General features: G+C 47.2%; 1 protein-coding gene across 4 annotated transcripts in view; it reads left to right on the top strand.

The window, feature by feature from the left end:
- The window catches only part of DENND2A (DENN domain containing 2A), a 121,436-nt gene that overhangs the window by 53,788 nt on the left and 50,043 nt on the right, over positions 1-17,605 (top strand). For 2 of the 4 annotated variants that reach the window (XM_039472550.2, XM_039472547.2), the window contains exons 5-9: positions 330-451; positions 9,216-9,416; positions 14,091-14,184; positions 15,096-15,146; positions 16,327-16,514. In XM_039472550.2, coding sequence (XP_039328484.1) covers positions 330-451; positions 9,216-9,416; positions 14,091-14,184; positions 15,096-15,146; positions 16,327-16,514 — 656 coding nt within the window. The remainder of the gene's footprint in view (positions 1-329; positions 452-9,215; positions 9,417-14,090; positions 14,185-15,095; positions 15,147-16,326; positions 16,515-17,605) is intronic. The other 2 variants (XM_039472549.2, XM_074379000.1) reach the window with 1 other exon arrangement.

Raw genomic sequence — 17,605 nt, forward strand, 5'->3', positions numbered from 1 at the left:
GCCCAGGAGTGCCAGGCTGTGATATCTTCTTAGGCTGTGATATGAACCCTCCCCTGAACTGATCACTGAGGCAGGTATTGGGATCCTTAGACTAGCTAAAGCACTGAAACTGAGAATGGAGCTGATCTCCTGTGGCCACAAATGAGGAGATGGAGAGGTAAGCCAGTGAAATCAGGGGCTGCTACAAGAGGAGGGGCGCACGGATGGCAAAACAGCAGCTCTCACTACAAGGACAGACACAGGAGGCACCAAGATGCTGACCTCAGTGTTCCGAAAAGGAAACTGTTCTCAGTGTTCCTAGGTTCCTGACTCATTGCCTTTAAACACAGACCCGCCAATGAAGGAGAACCCTTATGAGGACATCGAGTTACATGGTCGCTGCCTGGGAAAGAAGTGTGTCTTGAACTTTCCTGCTTCTCCCACCTCTTCCATCCCTGACACAACCACCAAGGTAAGAGTCACCTGGGATTGGTGGCAGGAGAGGGGGCCCCAGCACAGTGGCCTTGAGCACACTGGAGTTCTGACTGGCAATGGAATTCTAGGCCACCCCTGCCCACCCTGCCAGGCTCCTGGATTTGTGTATCATTAGCTGACTGGTTTTCCTGCCTCTAGTTTTCTTGGAGCCCCTATACTCAAAAAAGCTTCCATATATATATATTTTGTACTTTAGGTTCTGGGGTACACGTGCACATCATGCAGGATTGTTACACAGGTACATACATGGCATTGTGGTTTGCTGCCTCCATCCTCCTGTCACCTAGATCTGGCATATCTCCCCCATGTTATGCCTCCCCAACTCCCTACCCCACTGCTGTCCCCCCTTAGTCCCCCACAACAGACCCCAGTGTGTGATATTCCCCTCCCTGTGTCCATGTGTTCTTATTGTTCAACACCCGCCTATGAGTGAGAACATGCGGTATTTAATTTTCCTTTTTTTTTTTTTTTTTTTTGAGACGGAGTTTCGCTCTTGTTACCCAGGCTGAAATGCAATGGCACGATCTCGGCTCACCGCAACCTCCGCCTCCTGGGTTCAGGCAATTCTCCTGCCTCAGCCTCCTGAGTAGCTGGGATTACAGGCACGCGCCACCATGCCCAGCTAATTTTTAGTATTTTTAGTAGAGACAGAGTTTCACCTTGTTGACCAGGATGGTCTCGATCTCCTGACCTCGTGATCCACCTGCCTCAGCCTCCCAAAGTGCTGGGATTACAGGCTTGAGCCACCACGCCCGGCTTGATTTTCTGTTCTTGTGTCAGTTTGCTGAGAATGATGATTTCCAGATTCATCCATGTCCCTACAAAGAATACGAACTCCTCGTTTTTTATGGCTGCATAGTATTCCATGGTGTCTATGTGCCATATTTTCCTTGTCCAGTCTATCATTGATGGGCATTTGGGTTGGTTCCAGGTCTTTGTTATTGTAAATAGTGCCACAATGAACATACGTGTGCATTTGTCTTTATAATAGAACAATTTATAATTTTTCAGATATATACCCAGTAATGGGATTGCTGGGTCAAATGGAATTTCTGTTTCTGGTCCTTGAGGAATTGCCACACTGTCTTCCACATGGTTGAACTAATTTACACTCCCACCAACAGCGTAAAAGCATTTCTATTTCTCCACATACTCTCCAGCATCTGTTGTTTCCAGATTTTGTAATGATTGCCATTCTAACTGACATGAGATGATATCTCAATGTGGTTTTGATTTGCATTTCACTAATGACCAGTGACGATGAGCATTTTTTCATGTTTGTTGGCCTCATATATGTCTTCTTTTGAAAAATGTCTGTTCATGTCCTTCGCCCACTTTTGAATGGGTTTGTTTGTTTGTTTCTTGTAAATCTGTTTTAGTTCTTTGTAGATTCTGGATAAAGCATCCTAAAATACCATTGAGCTTCTGGCTCAGAAACCTCTTCAAACTGGGTAAATAAAAGATGGTCCATACGCCTCATACGACTGTTAAGAATGTCCTAACATAGAGCAAACTCTAAGATAGGAGACTGAAAGGCATGATGTAGAGCAGTAGTTTTAAAGTAATTTACCATTTGTGGGTTTTTGTTGTTGTTTTAATTGAGGCCAGGTGTTGTCGCTCTATCACCCAGGCTGTAGTGCAGTGGTGTAATCGTGCCTCACTGCAGCCTCAAACTCCCAGACTCAACCAATCCTCCCACCTCAGCCTTCTAATTACCTGGGATTACAGGCACATGCCACCAGCCCAGCTAATTTTTTTTTTTTTAGAGACTGGGTTTCGCCATGTTGTCCAGGCTGGTCTCAAACTCCCGACCTTAAGTGATTCGCCTACCTCAGCCTTCCAAAGTGTTAGGGTTACAGGCATGAGCCACTGTGCCCAACCTGGATGCTAAAATTTGAATTTTTTATAATTGTCACTTGTCATGAAGTATTATTTATTTTTCCAGCCATTTAAAAATGTAAAAGTTCTTCTTAAGTCATGGCTTGTACAAAAACAGGTGGTGGGCCAGATGTGGCCCACAGGCCAAAATTTGCCGGCATCTGTGCTGGGTCATTTTTACCTCTGCCCTTGGCTCTCGCCAGGACCTCTCCCCTTCCTCTGAGGCCCAGTTCAATCATGCATCCTTGAAGAAGCTTCTCCAGCCTTCCCAGTCCCTGGGGCTTCTTCCTCTCTGAGCATCTTTAACACTCAGTGGGTTAAACCATTTCACACCAAATTGTATACTGCATTATGACATCTCTTATGTTGAGTTGAGTTGTGGCTTGTTTTCTAATATCTCTCTTTTTCTTGTTTTGTTTTGTTTTTTGAGACGGTGTCTCACTCTGTCACCAGGCTGGAGTGCAGTGGTGCAATCTTGGCTCACTGCAACCTTCACCTTCCGGTTCAAGGGATTCTTCACCTTAGCCTCCTGTGTAGCTGGGATTACAGGCAGGTGCCACTATGCCCAGCTACTTTTTGTATTTTTTGGTAGATTTGGGGGTTTCACCGTGTTGGCCAAGGTGATCTTGAACTCCTAACCTCAAGTGATCCACTCACCTCGGCCTCCCAAAGTGCTGGAATTACAGGCGTGAGCTATCGTGCCCAGCCTTAATATATCTTAAAAACATCTTCCCAACTAGATCATAAATTCTTGAAGACCAAAGGGAATGTATTCTAGATCTAAGAAGAGAGAAAGAAAGAAAAGGAAGGAAAGGAGGGAGGGAGGGAGGGAGGGAAAGGAAGGAAAAGAAAGAAAGAGAGAGAGAGAGAGAGAGAGAGAGAAAGAGGTATATATTCTATTTCTTTGGTTTTCAAAAGGTATATATTCTAGATCTAAAAAGAAAGAAAAAGTGAGAAAGAAAGAAGAAAGAAAGGAAGAAAGGAAGATATATATATTTTTATTTCTTTGGTTTTCCCATAAGGCCTAGCATATATTCTAGATCAAGAAAGAGAGACACAGAGAGAGAGAGAGAGAGAAAAGAAAGAAAGAAAGAGAGAAAGAAAGAGAAGAAAGAAAGAGGTACATATTCTATTTCTTTGGTAGTTTTACAATACTTGGTAGAAGAACTTAAATTAAGGAAGACCAAGTACTGGCTGCAAAGGTCAAGTTAAATCTCCTTGCAAGGCTCTGTTTCCAGCCTAAGAAAAGCAGTTGTCTTCCTGTCCCGGCCCCACAGGGTCAGCATCAATGGCAGGGGGTGCTGTCTCCACCTGAGCCTGTCTTCTGTGCTTGATGGCCATAAAGGATGCTTCCTGCCACCAGCCTTCTGGAAAAGGTGAAGGAACAACCTCTCCCAAAGGATGGATTTTACAGACCCAGATAAATCACTCCAATACCTGCCTGCACCTTAACAGTTAACTGCCATTTCTCTTCACATATGGAAGAGGGTGTCATCATGAATAATCCATGGCAACTGACAATTAGCAAATACTTTCTGCTTGCCTTGGAAATGTGCTGTTCGTGTTTTCATTGGAATAGAGATGTCTTCAACATTTAGGAAATCCTTCATTTCCCATGGCAGAGAAGCCTGACTTAGAGGAAGAAAGCAAGCTGTCACACCTGGTCTGTCCCCTTCAGGTCCTACCTGGCTCCCCACTTCATGCAGGGAGTGAACTGCATCACCCCTGAGGAACAGTGAAAAACATCTGCCCAGGCCAAGCGAAGTGGCTCACGCCTGTAATCCTAGCACTTTGGGAGGCCAAGGCAGGTGTTTCATCTGAGGTCAGGAGTTCGAGATCAGCCTGGCCAACATGGTGAAACCTGGTCTCTACTAAAAATACAAAAATTAGCTGGGCATGGTAGCAGGAACCCATAGTCCTAGCTACTCAGGATGCTGAGGCAGGAGAGTCACTTGAACTTGAGGTGAGGAGGTTGCAGTCAGCCAAGATCACGCCACCTCACTCCAACCTGGGTGAAAGAGCGAAACTCCGTCTCAAAAAACAAAAGCAAAAGGATTTGCCTAAGGCAGCTCTGCATTCCCGGCACTCCTCCCTGATGCCAGGAAATAAAGGCTTACCAACCCTTTTCTTTCTATCCCTGCTGGGCTGGAAAAAAACTAGAGCATCTGCCACCAAAGCAGCTAAGCCCAGGAGGTGAGAATGTCAGCAAAAACTTAACATCCGGCTCTATCTGTATCTGTAGCTGTCCTGAAAACAGAGGATCCAGTTGTCCAAAGCCCATGTCTGATTGCCAGTGATCCTTGCAGGCCCTCAGCGGGACACCGTGTCCATGCTCATTACTCTGCTCGTCCACATCTGGGTGTCTGCTGTGTGCCCCGTTCTGGGGGACAGCCACAGACTTCATCACTTCCTCCATTAGCTCATCAGATATTCATGGAGCATCTGCCACATCTGGGCTGCATCTGGGACCCTAGAACTTGCAGGAGCAGTCCCTCCACGTGACCTACCCTACCAGCTGCGGAGAGATCCTAAGCCATCTCCGAGATGTTCGTTTCATTAGGCCACGCCTAGTTATTCCAGTCACTCAAATTTCCATTTGAAAGGGAAGAGCTGGTTGGATAGACTCTACTTAGAAAGGACCAAGTGTGCAGCTGGAGACAAATACTACTGCTGCTAGACGCAAAGTGCAAGCTCCTGAAAGGGACTGTTTTCTTTTCTTGCTACTCATCACCCACCATTTCTTTTCTTTTGAGACAGTCTCCCTCTGTTGCCCAGGCTGAAGTACAGTGGCGTGATCTCAGCTCACTGCAACCTCCGCCTCCCAGGTTTAAGTGATTCCCATGCCTCAGCCTCTGAGTAGCTGGGATTATAGGCACAGGCCACCATCAGCTAATTTTTTTGTATTTTTAGTAGAGACAGGGTTTGACCTTGTTGGCCAGGCTGATCTCGAACTCCTGACCTCAAGTGATATCTGCCTGCCTCAGCCTCCCAAAGTGCTGGGATTACAGATATGAGCCACTGCACCCAGCCTAGATTTTTCAATATATGTTCTTTTTAAAAATAACGGCTGGGTGCGGGCGTCCATGCCTGTAATCCTAGCACTGTGGGAAGCCAAGGTTGGAGGATTCCTTGAGGCCAGGCATTCAAGACCAGCCTGGTCAACATAGTAAGACCCCATCTCTACAAAAAAAATGAAAAATTAGACAGGCATGGTGCTGCACACCTGTAGTCTTAGCTACTCGGGAGGCTGACATGGGAGATTCACTCTAACCCCAGAGTTCAAGGCTACAGTGGGCTATTTTTGTGCCACAGCTCTCCAGAGTGAGAGCCTGTCTCCAAAATTAAATAAATAAATAAATAAATAGGGCCGGGCACGGTGGCTCAAGCCTGTAATCCCAACACCTTGGGAAGGCCGAGGCTGGTGGATCACGAGGTCAAGAGATCGAGACCATCCTGGTCAACATCGTGAAACCCTGTCTCTACTAAAAATACAAAACATAAGCTGGGCATGGTGGCACATGCCTGTAATCCCAGCTACTCAGGAGGCTGAGGCAGGAGAATTGCCTGAACCCAGGAGGCAGAGGTTGCGGTGAGCCGAGATCATGCCATTGCACTCCAGCCTGGGTAAGAGTGAAACTCTGTCTCAAAAAATAATAATAATAAATAAATAAAAATAATCTTTCTTTTTTCTGAAAACATTCTAATTATAAAAGTTTTTCTAGTTACATGATACAGAATAAATGTTTCAATTACTGAAAAGTGTAATGAAGAAAATATAACTCATCCACAATTGGGGAATTTTACTTTTCTTTGTGCCTATATTTTCTAAATTTTTACATTTTTTTTTGATTCACATTTTTTTCTTGAGACAGAGTTTCACTCTTGTTCCCCAGGCTGGAGTGCAGTGGTGCGATCTCCGCTCACTGCAACCTCTGCCTCTCAGATGTAAGCAATTCTTGGGCCTCAGTCTCCCAAGTAGCTGGGATTATAGGTGCCCGCCACCACACCCAGCTAATTTTTTTGTAATTTTGGTAGAGACAGGTTTCACCATGTTGACCAGTCTGGTCTCGAACTCCTGACCTCACCACACCTGGCTAATTTTTGTATTTTTAGCAGAGACAAGGTTTCATCATATTTGTCAGGCTGGTCTGGAACTCCTGACCTCAAATGATCCACCCACCTCAGCCTCCTAAAGTACTGGAATTACAGACATGAGCCACCGTGCCCAGCAAGTACATTAAGATTTTTTAAATAATTGGATAGTATTCCCCTGTGTGGGTATATCATAATTTGTTTGACCAGCCTTTATTGATGGATATCTAGGTTATTTCCAGTATTTCGTGATGAAAAACCATGTTGCAATGTACAATATCCTTTGCACAATATGTTTTCTTGTAAAACAATAACGTTGCACAAATAAGAGCATATCAACAGGGTAAATTCCTAGAGGTGGAATTGCGGGGTCTGAACTACATGCATCATAATTTTGTTAACTCAGATTAGACTGCCCTCCATAGCACTGTGCCGTGTGATATTCCCACCAACCATGTATGACAATGTGGAAGTGACTTTTTTCCCTCACTTTCACCAACAGAGTGATCTATCCAATTTTCTTATCTTATCTCTGAGCAAAAAATGTTTCTTTAATGGAGTTTTAATTTTCTTTTCTCTTGGGAGTGAAGCTAAGAATCTTTTTATATGTCTTAAGAATCATTGAGCCGGGCGCGGTGGCTCAAGCCTGTAATCCCAGCACTTTGGGAGGCCGAGGTGGGTGGATCATGAGATCGAGAGATCGAGACCATCCCGGTCAACATGGTGAAACCCCGTCTCTACTAAAAATACAAAAAATCAGCTGGGCATGGTGGCACGTGCCTGTAATCCCAGCTACTCAGGAGGCTGAGGCAGGAGAATTGCCTGAACCCAGGAGGCGGAGGTTGCGGTGAGCCGAGATCACGCCATTGCACTCCAGCCTGGGTAACAAGAGCGAAACTCCGTCTCAAAAAAAAAAAAAGAAAAAGAAAAAGAATCATTGTATTTCTTGGCTGGGCGTGGTGGCTCAAGCCTGTAATCCCAGCACTTTGGGAGGCCGAGGCGGGTGGATCACGAGGTCAAGAGATGGAGACCATCCTGGTCAACATGGTGAAACCCCGTCTCTACTAAAAATACAAAAAATTAGCTGGGCATGGTGGCGCGTGCCTGTAATCCCAGCTACTCAGGAGGCTGAGGCAGGAGAATTGCCTGAACCCAGAAGGCGGAGGTTGTGGTGAGCCGAGATTGTGCCATTGCACTCCAGCCTGGGTAACAAGAGCGAAACTCCATCTCAAAAAAAAAAAAAAATCATTGTATTTCTTTTTCTCTACATTTTCCATGGTTATGCCTGTTTTTCTTTTGAGTCGTTAGTCTTTTTCTCATTAATTTGCAGTATATTTAGGAAAATGAGTTGATTTCTGCAGGTTGTTTTCTATGGGTTGTAAGTTTTGTTAGCAAGTGTTTTGTTTGCCCTTTGACTTTGTTTTTTGTTTTGTTTTGTTTTGAGACAGAGTCTCACTCCATCACCCAGGCTGTAGTGCAGTGGCCCAGTCTCAGCAATCTCCACCTCCCAGGTTCAAGCAATTCTCCTGCCTCAGCCTCCCAAGTAGGTGGGATTACATGCAAGCACCACCACATCCAGCTAAATTTGTATTTTTTTTTTTTTTTTTTTTTGAGACGGAGTTTCGCTCTTGTTACCCAGGCTGGAGTGCAATGGCGCGATCTCGGCTCACCGCAACCTCCGCCTCCTGGGTTCAGGCAATTCTCCTGCCTCAGCCTCCTGAGTAGCTGGGATTACAGGCACGCGCCACCATGCCCAGCTAATTTTTTGTATTTTTAGTAGAGACGGGGTTTCACCATGTTGACCAGGATGGTCTCGATCTCCTGACCTCGTGATCCACCCACCTCGGCCTCCCAAAGTGCTGGGATTACAGGCTTGAGCCACCCCGCCCGGCTAAATTTGTATTTTTAGTAGAGATGGGGTTTCACCATGTTGGCCAGGTTGGTCTCAAACTCCTGACCTCAGGTAATCTGCCTTGGCCTCCCAAAGTGCTGGGATTATGGCATAAGCCACCACACCTGGCCAGCCTTTTAACTTTGAAGAGGCCTGTTTTAGAAATAAGATATTAAGACCCAAAGAAACACAATTCCTTGTATAAAAGGCACTCAGCAGCCAGGCGTGCTGACTCACATCTGTAATCCCAGCTCTTTGGGAGGCCAAGGCAGGCGGATCTCCTGTGGTCAGGAGTTTGAGACCAGCCTGAACAACATGGAGAAACCCTGTCTCTACTAAAAAATACATAAAATTAACCAGGCATGGCGGTGCATGCCTGTAATCCCAGCTACTCGGGAGGCCGAGGCAGGAGAACCGCTTTAACCCAGGAGGCAGAGATTGCAGTGAGCTGAGATCACGCCATTGTACTCCAGCCTGGGCAGCAAGAGCAAAACTCACTCTCTCTCAAAAAAAAAAAAAGCTCTCAGCAAGCCTGCGGCAAGGCCAAAATGAGGCTTAGGCCTTGTAACTCCCAGTCCACGTGTCTTGGGTTGTCAGAAAGCCTCAGCTGTGACATCTAGGGATTAAGGCAGGTGACCTCACACTTGTCTAAAACAGAAACTGGATTAGATTTACATCTCTCTTCACCACACCCATTTTCTGTAATTTGATGATGCATGAACTCACTGAACACTTACTGGCATAGCCAAACTCCATCTGCCCTGGGAACACAGACTGGTTCCCTTCTCAATTTCCTTGTCTGGTCCCTGGCACCACCAGCTATCCCCTGGTTAGTTTCCTTTGAACTCATTTACTCTTCTTTTCTCCTTTTCCCTCACAGCAGTCATTGTCCAAATCTGCTTTTTTCCGACAAAACTCAGAGAGGAGGAACTTCAAGCTGCTGGACGCTAGGAAGCTGAGTCGGGACGGAACCGGGTCCCCTTCCAAAATCAGTCCCCCCTCCACTCCCAGCAGCCCTGATGACACTTTCTTTAACCTTGGAGACCCCCAGAACGGCAGGAAGAAGAGAAAGATACCTAAGGTAATGCTGGCAACAAGCTTCATGCTCCGATATGCGTGACCCCTTCTCTGTGAAAAAAGACTGCAGAGGGGTCTGGGTGGAGAGTATGTCACTGGGCCTCTGCCACCTGTGATGCCAGTGAAGCCAGCGGGCTGGAATATCTGGACCTTCGTCCTGATAATTTCTGTGGTCCTGTATGTTCCTCTTAGCCACTCTCCTCCCAATCTTAGCTGCTTGTCTGATCCCAGACAAGGTTTTAATGCCCAGGCTCAAAAGCCACAGCTCCTTCCTTCATCGCCTCAAAAAACGGAACTCCATCTACCATGCTCTGACCTGAGACTTGGCCAACACCCGCTACAGAGGCAGGTCCCAGTCTGTGCTCTGAGACAGCCCTTCTCAACAATACCTCTTGTGGCTCCTTGCAGCCAAAAAGGTAAAACATGGCCGGGTGCGGTGGCTTAAGCCTGTAATCCCAGCACTTTGGGAGGCCAACGTGGGTGGATTGCCTGAGGTCAGGAATTTGAGACTAGCATGACCAATATGGTGAAACCCTGTCTCTACTGAAAATACAAAAATTAGCCGGGCGCGGTGGCTCAAGCCTGTAATCCCAGCACTTTGGGAGGCCGAGGCAGGTGGATCACGAGGTCAAGAGATCGAGACCATCCTGGTCAACATGGTGAAACCCCGTCTCTACTAAAAATACAAAAAAATTAGCTGGGCATGGTGGCACGTGCCTGTAATCCCAGCTACTCAGGAGGCTGAGGCAGGAGAATTGCCTGAACCCAGGAGGCGGAGGTTGCGGTGAGCCGAGATCGCGCCATTGCACTCCAGCCGGGGTAACAAGAGCTAAACTCCGTCTCAAAAAAAAAAAAAAAAAAAAAAAAGAAAGAAAATACAAAAATTAGCCGGGCATGGTGGTATGTTGTCCTAGCTACTTGGGAGGTTGAGGCAGGAGAATTGCTTAAACCCTGGAGGCAGAGGTTACAGTGAGCGAAGATCAAGCCACTGCACTCCAGCCTGGGCAACAGAGTGATACTGCATATCCAAAAAAAAAAAAAAAAGGTAAAACATCCCCAGGGGCTTGGGTATATACATCTTTATGCATCTGTTGTTGGTTACATTTCCTTTTGCTCCGTTTCAATGCTATAGTGCTGGTCTCTCTTCATTGACCAATTTGGTACTGTAGGGTAGACAAAATTTCTCCTTTACCCTCTTAGGGTCTCCAGCTGAGCCTTAGATTTAAACTGACATAAAACAGATTAACAGGAGAAATGCATACTAATTTTATTTACAAGAATTTGGGAGCCCTCAAAAGAAAAATGTAAGACCCAACGGAAATGACTGAGTCTATGTGTTTATATACTAGGTTGAACAAAGAGTGGCCATTGTGGAAAAGCAACCAGGAAGATAAGGGTTAAACAAGGTTTGTTTGATTAGATTTCTCTTGGCCTCAGCTGCCCATTGCTGGTGATAATGTTTCTTCCCTCCTGTTAAAAGGAGGGCCTCTTTTACATGGGAGTTTCATCTCCTGTTTTCAAGAAGAAAAGAGAAGGTCAGAGCGCCCTTTCTGCACCTGCTGTTTTTCAAGTGTCTTTAGTTAAAAATAATTAACACACCAAAATGGCATATTTTTAGGTGCCATATCCTGAACTACTTCAAGATCAACTTCTTACAGGAACTTTTAAATTAGAGATTCAGAGTTCATGGATGGGCTTTAGGAGGTCATGAAACTCATAAAAATGTAAAATGTTATGCAGACAAGTTTTGGTGTGGGACATTGTAGGTTTCATGGATTTGTTTCTTTGTTTGTTTGAGACAGAGTTTCGCTCTTGTTGCCCAGGCTGCAGTGCAATGGCACAATCTTAGCTCACTGCAACTTCCAGCTCCCAGGTTCAAGCAATTCTCCTGCCTCAGCCTCCCAAATAGCTGGGATTACAGGCACGCACCACCACGCCCGGCTACTTTTGTATTTTTAGTAGAGACAGGATTTCACCATGTTGATCAGGCTAATCTCAAACTCCTGATCTCAGGTGATCCACCAGCCTTGGCCTCCCAAAGTGCTAGGGTTACAGGCATGAGCCACCATGCCCGGCCAGTTTTCTGGGATTTCTCAGAGTGACCCACTGACCCGAAAGAAAGTCAAGGGAGGCCAGGCGTAGTGGTTCACACCTGTAATCCCAGCACTTTGGGAGGCCAAGATAGGAGGATCACTTGAGCCCAGGAGTTCAAGACCAGCCTGGGCAACGTGGTGAAACCTCATCTCTACAAAAAATTTTAAAATTAGCCAGGCATAGGGGTGCACACTTGTAATCCCAGCTACTTGGGAGGCTGAGGTAAGAGAAAATTGCTTGAACCCAGGAGTTAGAGGCTGCAGTAAGCTATGATCATGCCGCTGCACTCCAACCTAGGTGTCAGAGCGAGATGCTGCCTCTAAAAAGAGAGAGAAAGAGAGAGAGGGAGAGAGAGAGGGGGTTCTGCTGAAGTCCACGGAGGGAATATGCCTTTAAGTAGTGGTGCCTGTTGAGTGACTCACCTTGGCAGCACTAGAAGAGGTTATGAAAGGACTTGGCAGGTCTGAGGACAGCTAAGAACTTTTATCCTAGAAACCAGAAAGGTGTTGGAGGTACCTCACGTAAGTGGAGTCATACAGTATGGTCCTTTTGTGACTGACATTTCACTTCGTGTAGTGTCTTCAAGGGTTAAGCGTGTGTCAGCATTTTCTGCCTTTTAACAGACTAAATGGTATTTAACTGTATGTATATACCACATTTTGTATATCCATCTATCTGTCCGTGGACATTTGGCTGTTAGAAAGTTGGAGTATTTCAATAGAAGTGACTGTTGAAACATGCCAGCCCCTTCGTTTTTCAGTTAAGGACATTTTGAGCCCATAGAGGCCAACGAGTGGTCCAGAGACACCCAGCCAGAGGCAAAGCAGGCCAGACAATTTTTAAATATTGAAAGTAAGAATTAAAATATTCAAGCCAGCGCGGAGGCTCACACCTGTAATCCCAGCACTTTGGGAGGCTGAGGTGGGCAGATCACTTGAGGTCTGGAGTTCAAGACAGCCTGGCCAACATAGTGAAACCCTGTCTCTACTAAAAATACAAAAAAAAAAAGCTGGGCATGGTGGTACACACCTGTAATTCCAGCTACTCGGGAGGCTGAGGCATGAGAATCACTTGAACCCGGGACACAGAGGTTGTAGTGAGCCAAGATCGCACCGCTACACTCCAAACTGGGCGACAGAGCAAGACTCTGTCTCAAAATAAATAGATAAATAAAATAAAATATTCATAGAACGTGGAAATTGGTTACCATCCTATATTTTTGTTTACTGACATATACAGATAAAAGCGTTATATAACATTTAACATGTAGCTACGAGATAAGATTAATTTTGTAAGAACACGAAACAACTAATTTTAGAATTCCTCCATGTGTGGGATTCTAAATCACATGTGCCGTGAATGTGTGTGCTTTTTGATGGCAAGCCCCAGGGGACCCAGCAAAGCAAAATGTGTAAATCCGCACTCACCAGCTTCTCACGCAACAGGAGGGAAAACAGACACATAGGAAACACCAGACTTTTTTGGTCTGAAATACGAAAAACATTTTCTGTGGATGCAGGTCTCCTTGAAAATGCATCAGACAACTAGGCTGGCCTGGGTGGTGGGGAGGGGGCCGGGCACAGGGCATCTGGCAGTGGTGATGGGGGAGACCCATCTGGGCTGAGTGGCATTGTTGGAGGCTTGGGATGTGTCCCACACCAGGATATCCATGTGCACTTGCACACTGCGTGTGTGTGTTCTGTGAACACATGGAGGGTCCATGACGTCTGGGGTGCGGGTCCCTCTACAGATGGGGCAGCACGCTTGGGTGCCACTCCCCACAATCCCAAGCAAGGGCTCGGGAGCCGTTCTAATCCTGGTTCCCACCCGACTCAGGCTGCTCTGACATTCTTTGGAATGGTTCCCATGAAGGGAGCCCTGCCTGGGAACTTCTTTTTTCCGTCTCTTTCTTTTCGTGTTTTGTTTTGGGAGGAAAAGCTCCTTCCCAAGCCGCAGTGACATCATAGCTTCAGAGGGAGAGCAGCCATCGCACTGTGAGCAATGGGCTGTCTCTCCATGGGTCTCTGCTGCTCATGAGCAGATGCAGACGACAGCCGCCCAGAGGGCAGTGAGGCTGGCAGCCTCCTTTAGTTTCATTGACAGTCACAGTCCTGTGTGGTAGAAAAAAAATGACTGGGCTGGGCATGGTGGCTCACGCCTGTGGTCCCAGCACTTTGGGAGACCAAGGTGGGGGATCACCTGAGATCAGGAGGGGGAGAACAGCCTGGCCAGCATGGCAAAACCCAGTCTCTACTAAAAATATAAAAATTAGCTGGTTGTAGCAGTAGGTGCCTGTAATCCCAGCTACTCAGGAGGCTGAGGCAGAATAATCTTTTGAACCCAGGAGTTAGAGGCTGTGGTGAGCTGAGATTGCGTCACTGCTGCACCCCAGTCTCTGGTCCACAAGAGCAAAACTCCATCTCAAAAAAAATGAATGAAAGACAACCCTGAGCCCATGGGAGGTGTGTCCCACACCCCCTGGCCCTGGTCCTCCATCGTCCTCGGAGAGGGGCAGTGAGGGAAGCCCAGCCGCCGCAGAGAGCAGGCTGCTAACACTGGCTGTTCTTCTCCTGGTGTCTGGCAGCTGGTGTTGCGAATCAACGCCATTTATGAGGCCCGGAGAGGAAAGAAACGGGTGAAGAGGCTGTCCCAGTCAATGGAGAGCAACTCAGGAAAAGGTAGAACCCCCACCACCAGCCTTCCTCCCACGAGAATCAGAAAAGTGGCTTCCTGCTTTTTCTGATTGGCTCACCAAGGAGAACAAGCTGATGCCTGCACTGTCTTTGGAACAGTGGCGAAGCCAGGAGCTCAGCCTGGGCAGCATGCCCCCTTCCTCCCCGTCCTTGTCCTTGTCCTCATCCCCCACCAAGTCAACCCAGCACTGCAGGCCCTGGCCTGACTATGGGAGCAGCCTTCCTTGCTTAGCCTGCACAAAAGGGGCCAAGACCTTCTGCTGTATTATCTCATACAGGTACCATCTAGTACCATCTGAACTAGAGCCAAATTAATTTGGCAGTACATTGAGTTAGATGAGACGTGGTTTGTGCGGTACATTGAAAGAGACAATAGAGGCCGGGGGCCGTGGCTCACACCTATAATCCCAGCACTTTGGGAATCTGAGACAGGCAGATCACCTGGGGTCAGGAGTTCAAGACCAACATGGTGAAACTCTGTCTCTACTAAAAATATAAAAATTAGCTTGAGGTGGCTGGGCGCGGTGGCTCACGCCTGTAATCCCAGCACTTTGGGAGGCTGAGGTGAGCAGATCATGAGGTAAAGAGATGGAGACCATCCTGGCCAACGTGGTGAAACCCCGTCTCTACTAAAAATACAAAAGTTAGCTGGGCATGGTGGTGCATGCCTATAATCCCAGCTACTTGAGAGGCTGAGGCAGAAGAATCTCTGGAACCTGGAAGGCAGAGGTTGCAGTGAGCCGAGATTTCGCCGCTGCACTCCAGCCTGAGTGACAGAGCGAGACTCCGTCTCAAAAAAAGAGAGGGACAGCAGAACACCCGCTCTGAATTAGAAAGCGTTTCCTACACGAGAAGAATTCACGTTTGCAACTTTCTTCCTTGTTCTTTTCTTCTAGTGACAGATGAGAACAGTGAGTCTGACAGTGACACAGAGGAGAAACTGAAAGGTGAGGAGAGCCATTGCTGAGCAGGACGCAGGCAGGTGACTTGGAAGCTGCAAAGGGGGCCCCTCCTCCTCAGTATAAGGGACAGAAGCGTCCTGCTCGAGCTTGCTTGGCAAGACATGGTGGGGGGTGGGGGGCATTGGGGCCACAGAGTGCTCCGGGCCAGTCAGTCAAGGGTATGATCAAAATGGCACCGCAGTCGCTGAGAGCCAGGGTGGCTACAGTTACGGCAGTGACCCCTGCTCCCATGCCTCTCCCTATGTCCTGAGTGTTTTCACACTTTGAGGCTTGACACTGCAGCCCCAAGGCTCCAGAGACCTGGAGCTCCTGCCCTACTTCTGTTCAAATTACTATGTGATCCGGAGGAAATCACTTAAGATTTAGGGCCGCTAGTTCCTCATCTGTCTGATGAAGTTGAAATAATTGGTCCCTGTGGGTCTAAAATTAGATGGCCCAGGCCTAGGCTTTAGTGACTTTTCTGCAATTTGTATTTTTAGACCCCAGGGAGAAGCCAAAGGAAGCAAGTGCAGGTTGCTGAACAAGGTGACAGGGACTTGTCCGCTCAGTGACCCTGCCGCATTCGCCTCTGACACCCAGCTGCTCCCAGACCCACCTCTAGAATGAAGCAAGGCCATTTCATTGCAGAGTTAGTGGCAGGAGGGGAGGTGGACAGGAGTTCCTGAGTTAGTGGGGTCTCTGCCAGTTGAGTCACACAGGATGTTTACAAAGCTCCCAACTCCAAAAGCCCTATGGTCTGGATTCTGTCACATCACACAAACCGAAAGACAAGGGAAATGGGTGAGGGGAGGAGTCACTGTCCCCACCCCATCAGACAGATGAAGGCAAGGACATCAGCCACTGCCCAGAGTCCAGACAGCAAAACCATGACAGAGCAGAGCCACAGTTCCAGGCTCCAGCACCCTGATTGGTCCGGTGGCCAATCGAATGTTACTTCTCCCAGAACTTTGGCAGAGACCCCAAATAAAGAGTTTCCTACTAATTTGTTAGACACAGAAACGCTTTGGGGATTAGAGAAAAGTACTTGAGCTGAGAATTACATAACCCATCATCGGTTCAGTTCCACATGGGCTCATGGTCATTTCAGTCTCCTGTGCGCTCGCACGCTCTCTCTCTCTCTCTCTCTTTCTCTCTTTCTTTCTCTCTCTCCCCTTCCCTTACCCAGCTCACAGCCAGCGCCTGGTCAATGTGAAGTCCCGTCTGAAGCAGGCACCTCGGTACCCATCACTTGCCCGGGAGCTCATCGAGTACCAGGAGAGGCAGCTCTTCGAGTACTTTGTGGTTGTGTCTTTGCACAAGAAGCAGGCTGGGGCTGCCTACGTGCCAGAACTCACCCAACAGTTCCCTTTGAAGGTACGGAGAGGCCAGGGCCCTGTGGCCTGCCAGGTTCTAACCATCACCTTGTTGGGACTCATGAATTCAGGGAGGCGTGGGAGTCTGAGGAACACCTAGCATCTAGAATCTTGAAAATGGATCCTAATCAGATGGAAAAAAAACTGCTGCTGCTAGAGAATTTGGGAGGTCCCAGAAAGGAGAGATTCAGGGACTCAAAAAGTATGGCCAGACAAATGCCAACATTAGCCAGGCATGGTGGCACGCGTCTGTAGTCCTAGCTACTCAGGCTGAGACAGGAGAATTGCTTGAACACGGGAGGCGGGTGGCAGTGAGCTGAGATTAGGCCAGTGTACCCCAGCCCGGGCAACAGAGCAAGACTCTGTCTCAAAAAAAAAAAATAAGCCGGGCGCGGTGGCTCAAGCCTGTAATCCCAGCACTTTGGGAGGCCAAGGCGGGTGGATCACGAGGTCAAGAGATCGAGACCATCCTGGTCAACATGGTGAAACCCCGTCTCTACTAAAAATACAAAAAATTAGCTGGGCATGGTGGCGTGTGCCTGTAATCCCAGCTACTCAGGAGGCTGAGGCAGGAGAATTGCCTGAACCCAGGAGGCGGAGGTTGCGGTGAGCCGAGATCGCGCCATTGCACTCCAGCCTGGTAACAAGAGCGAAAATCTGTCTCAAAAACAAAAAAATATATATATTTAAATATATATATATATAAATATATATATATATTTAAATATATATATATATAAATATATATATATATATTTAAATATATATATATATAAATATATATATATATAATATATATATATATATATATATAAATATGTGGCCAGAAATGCTTTCTCATTTCTTGTGGTCCCTGTGCTGGCCATGCCATGCCCTTTGTCCTCCCCTTCCACCTCCTTACACAGCCAGCCACATCTCTTCCTAACCTAGCCCGAAGACTCTTTCCCTCGCAGCCCCAGCATGTCGCCCTAAGTGGCATCATGCTTGTGTCCGTGCTGAACGTCTGCTTCACTTGTGCTCTGTGCATCTCTGTGTATGTGCAGGAGAGTCCTTTTGTTACTGGAAGGGAATCTCAATCCATACCCCTAGAGA

The sequence above is a fragment of the Saimiri boliviensis genome, chromosome 10 (genome assembly GCF_048565385.1).
Source record: "Saimiri boliviensis isolate mSaiBol1 chromosome 10, mSaiBol1.pri, whole genome shotgun sequence".
Classification (NCBI taxonomy): Eukaryota; Metazoa; Chordata; class Mammalia; order Primates; family Cebidae; genus Saimiri; species Saimiri boliviensis.